This window comes from Lycorma delicatula, chromosome 4 (genome assembly GCF_047948215.1).
Source record: "Lycorma delicatula isolate Av1 chromosome 4, ASM4794821v1, whole genome shotgun sequence".
Lineage (NCBI taxonomy): Eukaryota > Metazoa > Arthropoda > Insecta > Hemiptera > Fulgoridae > Lycorma > Lycorma delicatula.
This window is the reverse complement of record NC_134458.1, coordinates 153,054,188-153,070,658: the sequence shown is the minus strand read 5'-3', so window position 1 is coordinate 153,070,658 and position 16,471 is coordinate 153,054,188. Positions and strand designations below refer to the sequence as shown.

Sequence of the window (16,471 nt, the reverse complement as noted above, 5' to 3'; positions counted from 1 at the left end):
GTTCTGGAGATAGAAAGCTATGTTTCTCCAAGTACCATGCAAGTCTGCGGTTTACCATTCTCTCCATTATTTTACACAAAACGCTTGTTAATGAAATAGGGTGGTAGCTTGAGGGGTTCGTTTGGTCTTTACCAGGTTTTAGTACTGGTATAATATATGCTTCTGACCAGCCGGGTGGGAAGACTTGTTCGGAGAATAAACCGTTGAAAATATTCAAAAGTTGTTGTAGTGCCGAATTAGGAAGGTTTGAAAGCATGGAAAGGCGAATGTCGTCCGGTCCAGGGGAAGTGTCCCGTGAGTTTTTAAGTGCATGTAACAATTCTTTAAATACGAATGGAGTGTTTAATTCACCAGTGCTTAACGATAATAGTTCTATTTGTATCTTGTACCGTTGAAAATCGTATTTATATGATGAGGTGAGACACCGAGCGGAAAGATTTTGCTAGATTATTTGCCACTTCCGAGGGTGATGAAAGGAGTTCTCCTTCATCAATAAGACCGAGAATAGATTGTTTCAGTGATCCAAAAATTGCACGAATTTTCTTCCATACAGTAGACGTGGGAGTAGTGCGTGAGATAGTGCTCACGTATTTCGTCCATGAATTCCTCTTAGCGTCCAAGAATACTCGACGGCACACCGCTCTAGCCCTGCGGTATAAATTTAGATGTTCTGTTGTAGGCCTACGATTAAATTTGCGTAGTGCCTGCCGTCGATTCCTAATAGCATATTTGCAATCATCGTTCCACCATGGAACGAAAGGACGTCTAGGATTATCCGATGTTTGTGGGATATATTTGTTGACATTCTCAAGTATCATGGACGTAAAAGAAGAATATTGGTCGAGGATGTTCGCTCCATCGTCATACTGAGATTGGAATGCTTTATGGTATCCGTTCCAATCTGCCTTTTCAACAATCATCTCCGTGGCCTTCTTTTAATCTCGCAGTCTACACCGAAACCAATAATAATTGGTCTATGATCACTGCCGTGAAAATCATCACAAACAGACCAATTAAAATGAGGGAGCACATTCGATGAGCATATGGAGAGATCAAGGTTAGATACAGTACCAGTTGATAAGGACATGAATGTGTGTGATCCATTATTCAGTAGGAAAAGGTCAAACTCTTGTCTAAATCTGTTTATCATATTTCCTCGAGTGAAGCAGAAGGTTGAGCCCCAGGAAATATGATGGGCATTGAAGTCTCCTACTATTAACGATGGAGATGGTATTTGCGTGAGGAGATTTGAGACATCTAAAGCACTGAACTCAGTGTTCGGTGAGAGATACAGATTGCGGATATGCAATTTGAAGGGAATAGAGACCTTTACTGCAATAGCAGGAATGACATTGGTTAGTTGAATTCTTGTAGCTGACACCCCATTCTTCATGAAAATCGCTACTCTACTACTCTCCCTACTGTCTACTAGGCAGTCGTATCTCTCACAGAAGTATCCTCTGAGTGTAATTGGGTCATGTTGTAGAAGGTGAGTCTCTTGGAAACACATGATTAGTGGATCATGTGCGTGCGCTAGTACTCTAATATCTTCAATGCGGGACCGAATACCTCTAACATTCCACTGAATAATGTTCATAAGTGTAAAAAAAATAAACAAACAACTTAAATAATTAAATTTCGGAAATTATATAAAAATTAGTTGTAAGTGATTCGGTTTTTATTTTTTGTATTTTTTATTTTAAAGAACTCCGATGCCCTAGGGTCGGGTGGTTCTTCAACCATATCCTCCAGTAAATGAGGTGATGGTGGTGGAGATTTATTTGAATGGGATGCTGCAGTTAACATCCCAGAGGTGGTGGTTATGTGGGTTCCCTTTACGGGGAGCTTATTAGGTGGCTTACTGCCAGCTGTGATAGTCGCTACTCGTGCTGCTACGACTTTGGGAGCAGGAACTTTCGTGTGTATCAAACTGTTGGATTCACTAACTGCGACGAAAGAGGTTTTATTCATCTTTGTCAGCTCTGAGATAGTGGCTGTAAGTGAAGCTACTTGATCAGAAAGCATCTGAAGAAGTTTTTTAAGTTCATTGCAGGATCCGCACTGCTGATTATTAACGTTTGTAAGAGTTTGTTTCGATGTAGCGGTAGCAAAAGATACATCTGGTTTAACCAGGATCCTTGAATTATTTAACTTTTTGTATTCTCTTCGTGCGGCCGGGAAAGATAGCTTTTGCTCCGTACAGATTTTGAGAATTGACTTTTCTTCTTTAAAGATTGGGCAATCTCGGGAGCGGGCTGTATGTGGACCACTGCAGTTTGCGCATTTTTCACTTTCTTCACAGTTAGTGTCATTGTGACCTTCTTTAGCACATCGAGCACAGATCTCAGTTTTCGTACAAGATGTTGTAGTGTGACCAAAACCTTGGCATCTGAAACATCGCCGTGGGTTGGGTGTGAATGGTTGTACCCGAACCGAGAGGTAATCCACTTTAATCTTTTCTGGTGGAACAGGGAGATTGAAAGATAGTATAAGAGACGGTGTCAGTTCTTCTGTTCCGTTCTGCCGTTTCGTAATACGTTTCACTTCAACAACATCTTGGTGGCTAAGCTCGTCAACTATTTCGGTGATATCTATATCTAAAAGGTATATCTAAAAGGTGTGATATCTATATCACAAAAAATTACACCCCGGCTCGTATTTAAAGTTTTGTGGCTTTCTGCTTTTATATTTATACCACCCATATTACGGAGACGTAAGATAGATCGACTCTGTTCGTCGTTGAATGTTTCGATCAGAATCGATCCGTCGCGTAATTTCCTGATGTTCTTCGGGGAGCCACTTGCACCTGTTACAGTTTTGTTTATTAGGAAAGGTGAAACCTTTTGGAGGGAGCCACCTTCCTGACTATTTCGGAGAACAACGAATCGAATATTTTTAGAGTTCAAGTCTAAAGATTTGCAGTTCTCTTCGATAGGACTCTTATCCTCGTCAGACAAAGCTGATCAAGGTCTCTTCACAAGACTTAATTTGGTGGTTTTTTCAGATGGACCACCAACAATCTTAGAATTTAATATAGGAACAGAAATTTTGGTCCCACGAGTACCGGCGAAAAATGGACCACTCCAGCAGAGCGCACGCGTACTGGAGCTAGAGCTAAGTACAACTGGGTTCGCCCTGGTGCCCAGAGGACATCGTTCGAGACTCACTACGTAGAGCCATTCACCCATCGGCACGATTTGTAACCAACCACCTTGGGTTACGGTTGCGTTTCATAAGATGTCACAACACCACCGAGTGTTAATGCAAGAAATATCAGTGTAGGATGTTGTTGTGTAATTGTGTATGTTGTAATTTATGTAGTGTTCTTGGTGTAGTATATGTGTATGATGTAAAGTGTTCTGCAGCTCACTGTATAGTGGGAAGAAAAGCTGCAGAGGGTAGGCACGTGGGGACGCCAACCCCCAAAGTCTTAAAGAATAAGACTCCCCGTCGGGGGGGTATATTCTATTATGATTTATAAACTGAGTGTTGGCAATTACTAAATTATACTTCGTGCAAAACTCTATAAGTCGGCCCCCTCTTTCATTCCTTTTGCCAAGCCCGTATTCACCCATTATATTTCCTTCCTTGCCTTTTCCAATGCTTGCATTCCAATCTCAAACTATTATTAAATTATCTCCTTTTATCTGTTTAATTGGTTTGTCAATTTCTTCATATACACACTACCTCATCATCATCATCATCATGGGCGCTTATAGGCGACATTAACAATTGTTGTTGGTTTAGGTTTTGATTTTATGCTTATTACAACGATTCTATCGCTATGCATTTTGGAATACTCTACTCTCTTCCCTATCTTCTTGTTCATTACAAAACCTACTCCTGCCAGCCCATTATTTGAAGCAGAGTTAATTGTTCTAAAATCACCTGACCAAAAATTGTTTTCCTCTTCCCACCGAACCTCACTAATTCCTACTACATCTAAATTTATCCTATCCATTTCCCTCTTTAAATTTTCTAACCTACCAACCTTTTTTAAACTTCTAACATTCCACGCTCCGACTCATAGAATGTTATTTTTTTTTAATTTTCTGGTGACCCCTTCCTTAGTAGTCTCCACCCGGAGATCCAAATGGGGGACTAGTTTACCTCTGGAATATTTTACCAAGGAAGGCGCCTCCATCATTGCTATATAAAAATGCAGAGCTACATTTTCTTGGAAAAAAAAAAGCAGCTGTAGTTTTCCATTCCTTTCAGCTGCGCAGTAATCAGAGGACTGAGTGATGTTGATATGGCCATTTAAGTCTTCCTGACCTACACCCTTAACAACTACTGAAAGAGCTGCTGCCCTCTTTCAGAAATCACTCCTTAGTCTGGCTCTTAATATATACCTCTCCGATATGGTTACACCTTTGGTCCAGCTACTCTGTTTCACTGAGCACTCAAGCCCCCTTACAAACGGCAAGGACTCGTGAGTCACAGAGGGAGTTTCCAGCACATGGAATCGTTTTCACTTTCTTCAGTGCATTTCCACCTGCTGTCCACTATTTGGACTGTTGGTTTTGGTCTCTGACATCTAATAGTGAATCTCCATGTGTCATCTACAATATTATAAAAGTCAAAACTCAGCAAAATCACATTTAAATAAATCTAAACACTCTTGAGTAATGTTCAAATGTGTTTCTGGTTAGCTGTTAAACATGCCAACCATAGAGGAGAAAGTTTTTTCATACCCAAAACATGTAAAATACATCGGATTTGGCCTACCAAGATATTTATGAGGACATGAGCTCATCTACCTTAAATCAGCAAAAATTTAATAGAGCATAATTAATTTTTGTGACTAATTGGTTGTAGTGTTTTTTCGATTATCTAGGCATTCATAATTTTGAATGGATCTATGACTCAACAGCTCTTTTTTTTTTACTTTCAAAAACAAAGGGAAAATCCTTTAAAATGGAATGTAACTCTTTTTGTATGTCAATCAGGGTTAAACTTTTCAAAACAAAGATCTTTTTAACAGCTAGAACTTCAATTTTTCAGAAAAAATCAAAATTTGTTTGTTTTGCAACGTCGCCATAAGTATGTGTCTGAAAACTTTGCAGCTTATCATATCTAAACCAGCAGTTCTCAACCTTTCTAGCTCTGTGCCCCCTTTGAACAGTGATGTGAGGTCATGCCTGCTTCCCCCCTCAATCGTCACATGTGGTCAATCAGAATATGAAACTGAAGCTGGTTAGGTTACATTGGCTGAAGCATATAACTTTATTATCAACATATTACTATTAGTATATGATGTAATTAATTTTTGAAATCAAAGAATCATAGAAATAAATAAAAATTTATTTGAGGTAATCTACGATCTGTGTTAGGTAGTAATGCATATAATATCAGTCACTTCTGCAACATTAATGGGTGGGGTGGCACTGTTTGTCCTTGGCTAGTTTTTGAATATTTGGTTGTAACTCAAGCACACTCAGGTCACTTTCGAAGTCCAGCCTTGCTCGATATTTTGAATTTATATATGCTAATGTAAAAAATCCAAATTCACAGATATATGTGGATGAAAACTGAACTAACAACTTCGCAGCTTTCAAAGCTACTTGTGTGTAAACAGGATAGCTTAACTAAAAATCTTCAACATCCAAGTTTGTGAATTCCACATTTGCTTGAGAATCACATTTAAGGTTGATTGCCTGTTCCTAAATATGACTAAGAAGTATACCGACGTTAATTTTAAACGTTTTTTGAACTAACATCTGGAAAATAGTCTCCAGTTTCATTTTTCAGTGCTACCAAATGCCCTGATATAAGGTTCTTTTATCTTTTAATTCGTTTAGTACGTGTAATGGAAGATTTTTTTTATCAAGGAGGCTGTTCAATCTTGGAAAGGATGAAAAGTTTGGCTCTGAACTCCATCAGTACATATTCCAATAACTTTCTCCCAAGGAAGGTCATTCATTAGCTGCTAAAAAAGTATGACGGGTAGAAAATATATCAACACCTTTAGTTGTTGTTTCAAGAGATTTTGAAAACAATTTTTCCTCAAAGAATTGTTTTCCTTCAATAAATCTGCAGTAAAACAAAAACTGTGCATTTTGAAATATTGGTTGTTTCATCACACTGCAAAGAAAAGAATGGGGAGCTCTTTAGTTTTTACACTACTTGATTTTTTAAATCTAGAGCCATTTCATCAATTCTGTGTTTTACTGTCATCTGACAGAGAAATCTTTGCAACTTTATTACAGCTGTCTTCACAGAGTATAGTACTACATGCAGTTGTAAGTAAACAAGGTTTTATTATTGACTCACCAATTGTATAAGGTTTCTTGTCTTTTGCTATCAACAAGGCAATTTTGAAAGATTCAACAAGCTTTATCATTTTACATTAGAAAACTTCCAGTGGAATCAAGTTTCACGCATTTAAGACCGTTTTTCTTGGAAATAAAAGAGTCAGTCAGTAGGCCTGTCTTTCACAACAGAATGATTTGTAGTCAAATGTTGTTCCAAACATCCAGGCCACATTGCATCATTACTCAGAACAACATGGCAAATAACACACTGACGTAAATGACTACCGTTTTTCTCATAGTCTTCACTATATAGTCTTCTCTTGTAGTGATTTAGCCATTTTCAGTCCTTCTATAACACAAAAATTGACTTTTCAATGTATTTAAAACAAATAACACAGGCATCGAGAATCACAACAAAAAAGGCAGCTCATACGCAGAGACGAATCACACTTGTACACATGATGCTGAAGTAGGGATAACAAAGGAAAGCAGCTCAGCGAGTAACCATTCTCACGCTCTTACAGTGTTGCCAGATGTATGACAATAATCGTGTGTTCAAGTACAATGTACAGAACACTACGATAATTTTGAAAATATACATGCGACCACAAAACTGAGAAAATTATAGTTTTATTATTTTTTTTAAATACACTCACGCCTCCCTTGAAATTCTTCTATGCCCTCCAAGGGGGGCGCACCCCCCAGATCAAAAGGATCATACTTGATAAATATCATAGTCCTTCGGTAAATACTTGTACCATCTCTTTTTTAGGCTTAAAACTTTCTGAACAATCCCGATATATATGATTGCAACCACATGTTCTAGTGTTCATGCTTTTGTCCTGAAGCAAAACCAGACAAAACATTTGGAAGTCGATTTAACACCTCAGACAAAAAAAATTTTTTTGTCAAAAAATTTATTAGTAAGTTTACAACCAACTAGTTTGCTTTCTTTTGAATATTTCAAAGTTATTTTCATCATCACCCATGCAGCAGTCATCTACATTGTAAAGATGCTTTGTTTAAACCATTTAACATGTTATATTTAACTGATGTGGTCATCAGCTGCACAAAAAATTTAACACATTCTTTTAATCTATCAAGCAGATTTCATCTTACCAGACACAGCAAACACAGAAATATTAAATACTTACCACCTCTACCCCCATAACTTCCTCCTCTAAATCCACCATTGCCACCTCCTCCTCCTCTGCCGCCGTAATTATTACTGCCACCAAATCCACTGCCACTCCTACCAAAACTACCTCGGCCACGTTTAAATGGTATCCTATTACCGTCACCAGCACCTGATCCTCCTCCTCCAAATTCTCTTGGTGGACGTCTTGTTTGAAATCTGTAAAAAACAAATATTTATATTAATAATATGCTTATATTTTTACTTCTTTGGATTTTCTTTTTAAAATTTGGATGGACATCATATTTATGCAATGTATCTTTAGATCACAAAGTAGGCTAGATATCATTTTTTTAATTTTCTACTGCAATCGTATCAGTAACATAAAATATGTAAATGAGACTCAACTCCTCCACTAGTTAGTAATTGATGTTGAGGCAATTATTTTTTTCTTTTGTTATAATGAAACAGATCATTAGAAAAGATGTTAATCATCTTACACACGACTTTAAATTATCTGTAATAAAATATTCTGCTGGGGAAAATGGTAATTGTGCTGAATCAAACGCATTAACAGAAAAAAAATTAATAATCTCACTTGTGATAAATTATCTTTCCATAGTAAAAATATTAATTTTGTAGAGAGAATTTTATACGTTTACTCTACAAATGAGCTTAATCAAAAACAATCAGATGATGCAATACAATCTTCTTCAAAAACATGTGATAAGAATCAATAGGTGGAAGTGTTTCTGATAATTATCAGTGAAAAGTAATTCAAATGCCTTGAATATTGCTCATTAACATTTTTCCATACTCTGTAACTTTTACATTTAAAAGGATCATTGCAATAATTTTGATTTGAATCTTAGAATAGGCAAGTGTGCTTTGTTAAGCACACATTTTTACTTTTTTTCCATAAAAACTTTTAACTATGCAATAATATTAAAAAAAGTAAAAATAAATTTTCTTACGTTTTTCTAAAATTTTTCAATTTTCTTATTACATCATACTTATAAATTTTCACTGTAAAATAGGATTAAAAGTGTGTGATTAATGCACACTATACTCAAGTGGTAGCACTACTTCATCCACAACCTAACATTACTAACCATACAATACCTGAAGCAAACATGATACTGAAAAGAAAGCTATGGTAGTTTGCCATTAGCTGGCCATCAAATATAATTTCATGTTGCACATGGTCATCAATCATTCTGTTAGTGCCCATCTTCAATACAATAAACACACATTTATTTTTAAATATACGGAGTAAAAATATACACTTCTTCATTAAGAAAACATTCCTTTATTAGTCCTGTTTTGTAATACACTACTCAACCTGACTATAAATAATATCCCCAAAAATCATGTTAAACAATCAGAGACTTCAATGCTCAACTAAGCAGAAAAAGGAGATACCATAACATCATCAAAAAATGGCCCCCCAAAAGAAAATGGACAGACTCGTTTATCTCTGCAGAAACCACAATCTAATCTTGAAATCCGCATATTTCAAGAACAAACCTCAAACTCAAAACCTAGTATTACCCTGACTATACTAAATGAAAATGGCAACTAAATTTTCTTCATGGACAAACACAATCACAAGATCTACAATATAAGAGTCCTCCAAGGAGTAGACACAGGCTCACACCACTAAGTCAAAATTAAAATTAAATTTATTTCCCAAAGAAAGCAAAAAAGCAAGCTTCTAAATTAAAAGAAAAATGGAACCTACCCAACTACACAAGAATGAAAATTACCAAAAATATAATCAAGAGATGAACTTGAAGATCTAGAACAACCTTAAACAAATCACAGAAGAATTAGCCGAATAAAATCTCATAAAAAACATCAATGGTGAAACAGTGGAGAAAAGAAATCAAGCATGGCTATTTCACTGGCATCCTTCCAAAATCTAGTAAAACAAAGAAAAGAAACCACCTGAACCCTAAGGAGAATAAAAAGACAACACCATAAACACACAATGAAGTCAACAGAAGTATTCAATAAAAAATAGTCCGAGACTACTTCAAAAAGATGAACCTCTCAACCCTAATAAAGGATGAAAATGGTAAACTGGCACATAACAACAAAGACAAGATCCTAGCTAAATATTTCAACCAAATCCTAAATATAAATAACACACCCAATAACATCATAACACCACCACCAGTGGCAAACATCAACCCAACCCTCCCACCATAAAAGTAGTTTACCAAGCACTAGATGAGATGAAGAATTGCAAAGCAACAGGAGATGATCAGACTTTTGTAGAGATTTGGAAACATGCAGGAAGATCAGCAAAAATTGCCCTTCATCAACAGCTTGTCAACATCTGGATTAAAGAACTACCAGAACACTGGAGGACGACAGTCCTCATCCATCCACTACACAAAAAAGGGGAGACAAAACAGACCCTAATAATTACAGGGGAATCTCACTCCTAGACATGACATACAAAATTCTTTGAAGAATCATCCTCAACAGGATCGTTTCACAAATCAAGAACTAGGAAAATACCAGGGATGATTCAGAGCTTGGAGGAGCTGTCCAGACTACATCATGAGTCTCAAGCTAATAATGGATTACAACAGGAAAAGAAACAGAGAAGTGGTGATAACATTTGTAGATTTCAAAATATCTTATGACTGCATCCACACAGAACCCCTATTAAGAATTCTTGGACTATATATGAAATTAATAAACATATAAAACTGACCCTCACAAACACTAAGTCTAAGTAAAATTCAGAGGCAAGCTCTCAGAACCATTTGAGTTCAAAACAGGACTGCACCAAGGCGATGGGCTCTTACCACTATTATTCAACTCTGTTCTAGAAATGGGAATGGCTCAAAAAATGCACCCCAGAAGTAAAAATAGGCTGAAAAATCAAAACAAACTGCTTTGGTTTTGCCGACAACTTGGCACTACTAGCAAATGACACCGATAAAGCTAAATCACAGATTTACAACCTCAAAATATAATTAGAAAAGACAGAAATTATGCCCCATAAACCAACACTAATAAAAGAAGTTAATATAAATGGTAATAAAATCAAAATAGTAACCAATTTAAGTACCTCTGAGAAATAACAACAAACAACCTGAACAAAAATACCTTGATCCAAATAAGAAGGAACAAACTACCTAAACCTCAAAAATTAATATGTACACTTACAATAAGATATGTCTGTTAATAAATGCAAAAATAAGACACTACAACACTGTTATAAAACCAGAAGCCAGAAACAAACAATCAGTCTCCAGAAACTCGAAAGAGAAATTGGAAGAACCTCGATAAAAAGTCAACAGAAACCAGAAAGACAGGCAGTAGTGTGATGTGCCCAACAAAATCGTGTACAAAGAGTAAGAACCTACACTGGTAACATGCAGAGGAGACAAGGATCCTTTGGAGATAACATGAGGATGCAAGGATTCAACACTTCTGTAACAGCTAGTGCAATACAGTGCAATCTCGACTCAAAGAACACCAAGACAGGATGCAGATGGATCAGAAAAATAAGAGAGGATCTGAAGGAAATTGGCCTTACACCAGAAGACACCACAGATATGATATAATTAAACAAAAAAATCAAGAACATTCGCTTCACACTCAAGAAAAAACTTAACATGAACATTTTTAACGCTAGAAAGAGTACAAAGATAGGAATGTATGAAAAGTACTGAGAGGACCACAAGGCCCAAACATTTCCCTCGAAGAGACTTGGATAATGGACTGGCAAGTGATCATATGTGGTCATAAAAGATAATAATAACTGTTATATAATAGGTTACAATAAATGAACATTTACTTGCAAAGTAACATGCAAAGTAAAAAGTGAACTTTGTTACTAAAAAAAATTTCTTTGTAACTATAGTTTTATAATAGGGTGTACATTTTATATTTGAAATCACTTTGCATTTCTAACACATTACTGTTCACAAATTAAAAAGTAAATGACAATGAAAGGAAAACACTAACTAAATTGTCCTTTTAATATTTATTATCTAAATAAATTGCACATAGTGATTCTATAATTTTTTAATCAAATCTTTGAATTTTGTATAATTATTATCTAGCTTGATAAATTTCTTATATTGTTTGTGTAAATCATTTGACTCTTAATGGCTGTGATGATAAAACAAAATAATGATTATTATAAACTCCTGATGAAAAAGCAAAGGTGCAAATTACTGGCTGCAAATGGCCAATATAATGTATAATCATCATTAATTGCTACAGGTTTTATTGCTTAATGTAATCATTAAATACTTGGTAATCAAATTACCAATTTACTTGGCAATGAAAATACTTTTTAATCAAATTCAATCTGTTTTCATCAGCACACTGGTGGCTAAACTGGTTTGATTCACAATAAGGATGTGGCATTTTTCAACTTGATTCAAATATAAGTTATTTATATAATAGTTTCCACTTACCAACAATCTTTAATAGTAATATTCGAATGCTTTTGGATTATTAATCCATCCTCAGAAACAATGACGTGTTGTTATAATATATTATAATTTTTTACTTCATATATCATTAATTACACTAAATTGAATTTTATAAAAATATAACAATTGAACATCAAAAGGTAAAAAAGTTATTATCCATCATGTCAGTATGAAGGTCTCAATTGTTATATTTATATTTTTATAAAATTCAATTTAGAATAATTAATGATTGAAGTAAATAATTATAATGCATAACACATCATTGCTACTGAGGATGGATTAATAATTCGAAAGCACTCTAACATTACAATTAAAGATTGATAAGTGGAAACTATTACATAAATAATTCATATATTAATACCAACAAGCCACACTTACTAAAATTCATTGAAATATAAGTACATACATGTCCAAGTCATTAGCAACTAAATAAAAATAAAAATAAGAAAAAATACACATACCCAGCACTTGCAAACTGTTCCATGCCATAGCGTCCAGCATTCATTTTACACAATTCTTTAATAATAGATACTGTTTTTTCTTCTAATGGTGACAATTCAGTTATAGTCTCTGGATCTTTACTAGCACGTACTACCAATCCTTCAAGAGCTGGTCTTAAAGCCACTATTTTAGCAGCTGCATTCGGATCCAAATTCAAATTTATCCTTTAAAAAAATTAAATTAAATTTTTTTTATTTTCAAATATTTATCAATATTCATTTATTTTATTCATTTGAAAAAAAATCCTCCCTTTTAGAATACAATAATAGCATATGGACAATTTTCTACAATCAACAACATAAAATATTTTTGATCATATCCTAGCATTCTCATGTTTACATAGACAAATAAGATAAGTTAAAAATTTGAGAACTAACACTAACACTGAAATTCCAGAAATCAAAAAGTACAATTTGATCAATAATCAAGAAAACTCAAGAGGTACTATACATACTAATATATTTAACCAATCCTACTTTCAATTACAATACAATACTGAAAATAAAAACAAAATGCGCTTTGTAATAGAAATAGTAACAGTAGTAGATTTACTAACTCCCAACCGTTCCTCAAAATTGAACTGACAATTGCTTTTAAGTGGTGGATATACAGAAACCTAACTAAGAAATTATAAGCAAAAATCTCTAAGTCCAATAACTTCATAACTAAAAGCAAATGGGATGAATTAAAATTAAGTTCAGATGCGAGTTCATAAATGCAGTAATTTGCTGTGTGTGCACATAGCAAATGCTTATCAATATGCAGAGATTACTTCTACGAGTCATTACAATGACAAAATTTTTAATTTCTTTTCATTCACAGGCTTAAATTTCAAGAACTATTTTTGCTATCACCAAAAATAAATAAATAAATAAATATATATATATGAGTGCTTCATTTTAATCTCATAAACCATTCACAATACAAAAAAAATTAGTGTAAAATCCATCCAAGGTCATATGTGTGACCACATATTTTAATATAAAACTTTCTAGTCTTTTCATTGGTGAGGGTCAAAAATAGGTCATTCCATTTGAAAATGTTGTTAACCTTGAAATAACAGTCATGGTCAACAATTACAACTTCAGCATGAGGTGTTGTTCCCTCCAATCTGAGTAACTTGTGTTTGGGTCATTTTTTTTGTACTGTGTATAGTTTATGATTAGAATGAAAAACGTCCAATATGTATATATGTAACAATAAATCATATCTTACCAATTGTCCAGACGGATTACACCATCTACATACTCAACTTTACGGCAGCCAAATAATAATAAGTGTATTGGCGTAACCATAGTCATCTGTTTACACGAAACTACTCTGGTACGCAACTGAAATTAAAAACAAAAAGAAAAGTAACAAAAAACTTATCACAAAATTATCTACAGTTTTATAACAAAAATGAAAAAAAAAGATGATTTACATCAATTTATTTGAGAAAAAAAAACATGAATTAATACTGCAAATGAAAGAGCAATTTAATAAGTTCAAAGTAGTTAATCGAATCTACCAATCTCAGTGAGCTTTTTCATATATCAGAGATATGACATGCTTTACTCAGTAATATCAACTGCATGTTAAATTCCCTATAGCTACACGATTCAAAAGTTTTTTAAATTTTTTTGTTAAGCATGTTAAACAAACTAAATACAGAAACTTATCAATCAAGGTGATGTTAAAATTTAACATTATTTAAAAGGTAATAGAAAATTCAACAATATAATCATAACATTGGAAGTGGTAGTCAGGTGAACTGTGGCTAAGGAGTTTAAACCATTATCATCTTTTTATTTTCTAATAAAAATTTTAACAAAAATTTCATAATTCAATAGAAATAAGTGATGAGGAGTAAGCTAATATTTTTAAATCATCCCAAAAAAAATTACGACAGACTAAATCATTTTAAGTATATATCAAATGCTGTGTGGCTAAAAATAAATAATTTTTTGATAAATTATATTTACATGGGTACTACTTATAAATCCACTAATTGAATCAGTATATTTTATTCATCACTATTATGGTAATTTTAAACAAAATAATACAATAATATGTTGAAGAGACAAAAAACTAAACTGCAGTATTGTTTTTTAAACTTGCTTAAATCATGATTGTTTCCTTTAGCAATAATAAATTTCTAAAAGTTAGATGCAAATAATACGATGATAAATCACTCATGATATTACATCATGATATCATATTAAAATAACATTTCAAATTTTACACCCATCGGCAAATTCTTGCACAGTTAAATAGAAAGTGACATAAGAGGTATCTGTCAATTACAACAATCTTCCTGAGCACACCATTATCAAATGATTCATGTCCATTAAACTATCCTCACAATAACAATTCATGTTTCCTTAAAAACATTTTTTTAATTTCATATTATGTTGCTAGCATAAATTATTCATTGTAAAAATGAAAAACTAAACATGTCTTACATGATTACTACAAAATATACATACATATATTATTACATATGTACTGCATAAAATAAAAGTATGTTCTAAAGGGATATGACATGCTAAGCTTTGCTTTGTTCAGTAGTGCCAACCACACGTTAAAATTCCCTGCAGTTACACAATTTAAAAATAGTTATTTTTTATCATATAATTATTTCTGTCAAGGTTTCACCATTATGTCACACACTAGAACGCAGAAATTTTATACAGGGAAAAATTTAATTACTATAAATACTGACATTTAAATATGGAGTTTATTTTTTAGCAAAGACCAATTTTTTTATCTCAGTATTACATCAATCAGGCTAAAAAACCTGAGACAATGAAAACGTAGATAATTTTATTCTTTCTCAATTATTTATGCTCACATGTTGAAAGTTAAATTTAAAAACAAAAAATTGAAAATATGTAAAATAATATTATTAAAAGGTGAGAATACATGCAATTTTTGTTTACCTTTCTGTATCAGCATTTATACTTTAATTGTTTAAATACCTTTTCACCGAAGACAAAGAATGGTGAAGGAAAATTCTGTTCTATGTTGCTGCAATTAACAGATGTTTTGTGGATCAATGCAGCCTTTGATTCAGTTGTTAATACCTGGAAAGTAAAAATGGAGCTACTTATAACTCTGAAATTGATAAAGTTAAAAAAAATTCCAATAACTTTCAAATAGTGAGAATAAATTGTAAAAACGAAAATATCAACCACTATAAAAAAATGAACAGAATATTTGGTTTGCCTACGATAGAATTCATTATCTTAGTTTGAAATGAAATGCTCTAATAAATATTTTCATTATTTTACAACAAAAACAAGTACAGTTTTATTGCTTTACATGTATCTGACCTAGTTTTTCTTGACTTATAATAGGACTAAATATCATTAGCGCTAATGTGTAAAAAAATAAATTTGTTTTTCAAGACAACAACAGCCATTTTATTCCCCATATCTTAGTAAACCTGTGTAGGTCTTATTTACTTATACTTACAAATAATGTACAGCATTTTTAGGAGTAACCTTTATCTCAAGTACAACCACATCAAAAAGAAACCACCTGTTATATAACATAACCAAATGGTTATTTTATATATAACACAACAGGTGGTTTAGGTAATAAAAACTCATTTCATGTTAACACACTTACTGTTACTTGTAAAATTAAACTAATATCTACACTCCTTGCTCAGTGAATATCCAGTTACAGAAGACACTGATAGCATTCATTTTCTTAAAACATGACACTTTTTTTTCCAGTTTAGCCTCTGGGAATTACAGTTAAATAGACCAACCTGGTGGGTTAAAAGCATGACACTTTCCCTTGAAAACTGTTTTCACATTTTCACTACATTATTAGTAGAAAGAAGAAAGAAAGCAAATTCCCTCAGATAAATGCCTCATTGTCTTTTGGATGAATTACAAACATATTAAATCACCAGAGAACTTTATGAAGTACTAATGCAGTTTCCCCAAAATTTTGAAACTTATTTTCTTAGACTTTCACAGACTATAAACAGAATTTTCCCAGACTTAAAATATCCATGATATAGATGAAGTCTAATGATACTTCACTGAATGGTGGTTAAATAAATGAGCACTTAAATTTGCATCACTTGAATTATATGAATGTTACTGATGTACATACACTATATA

The 16,471-nt window shown here is 33.4% G+C and overlaps 1 protein-coding gene across 4 annotated transcripts in view; it reads right to left on the bottom strand.

Moving 5' to 3' along the window:
• mle (dosage compensation regulator mle) overlaps nt 1–16,471 on the bottom strand; it is a 99,545-nt gene that overhangs the window by 22,361 nt on the left and 60,713 nt on the right. For all 4 annotated transcript variants that reach the window (XM_075364396.1, XM_075364397.1, XM_075364395.1 and 1 more), the window contains 4 exons: nt 15,314–15,418; nt 13,569–13,684; nt 12,314–12,517; nt 7,409–7,608 (listed from right to left, as the gene is read on the bottom strand). In XM_075364396.1, coding sequence (XP_075220511.1) covers nt 7,409–7,608; nt 12,314–12,517; nt 13,569–13,684; nt 15,314–15,418 — 625 coding nt within the window. The remainder of the gene's footprint in view (nt 1–7,408; nt 7,609–12,313; nt 12,518–13,568; nt 13,685–15,313; nt 15,419–16,471) is intronic.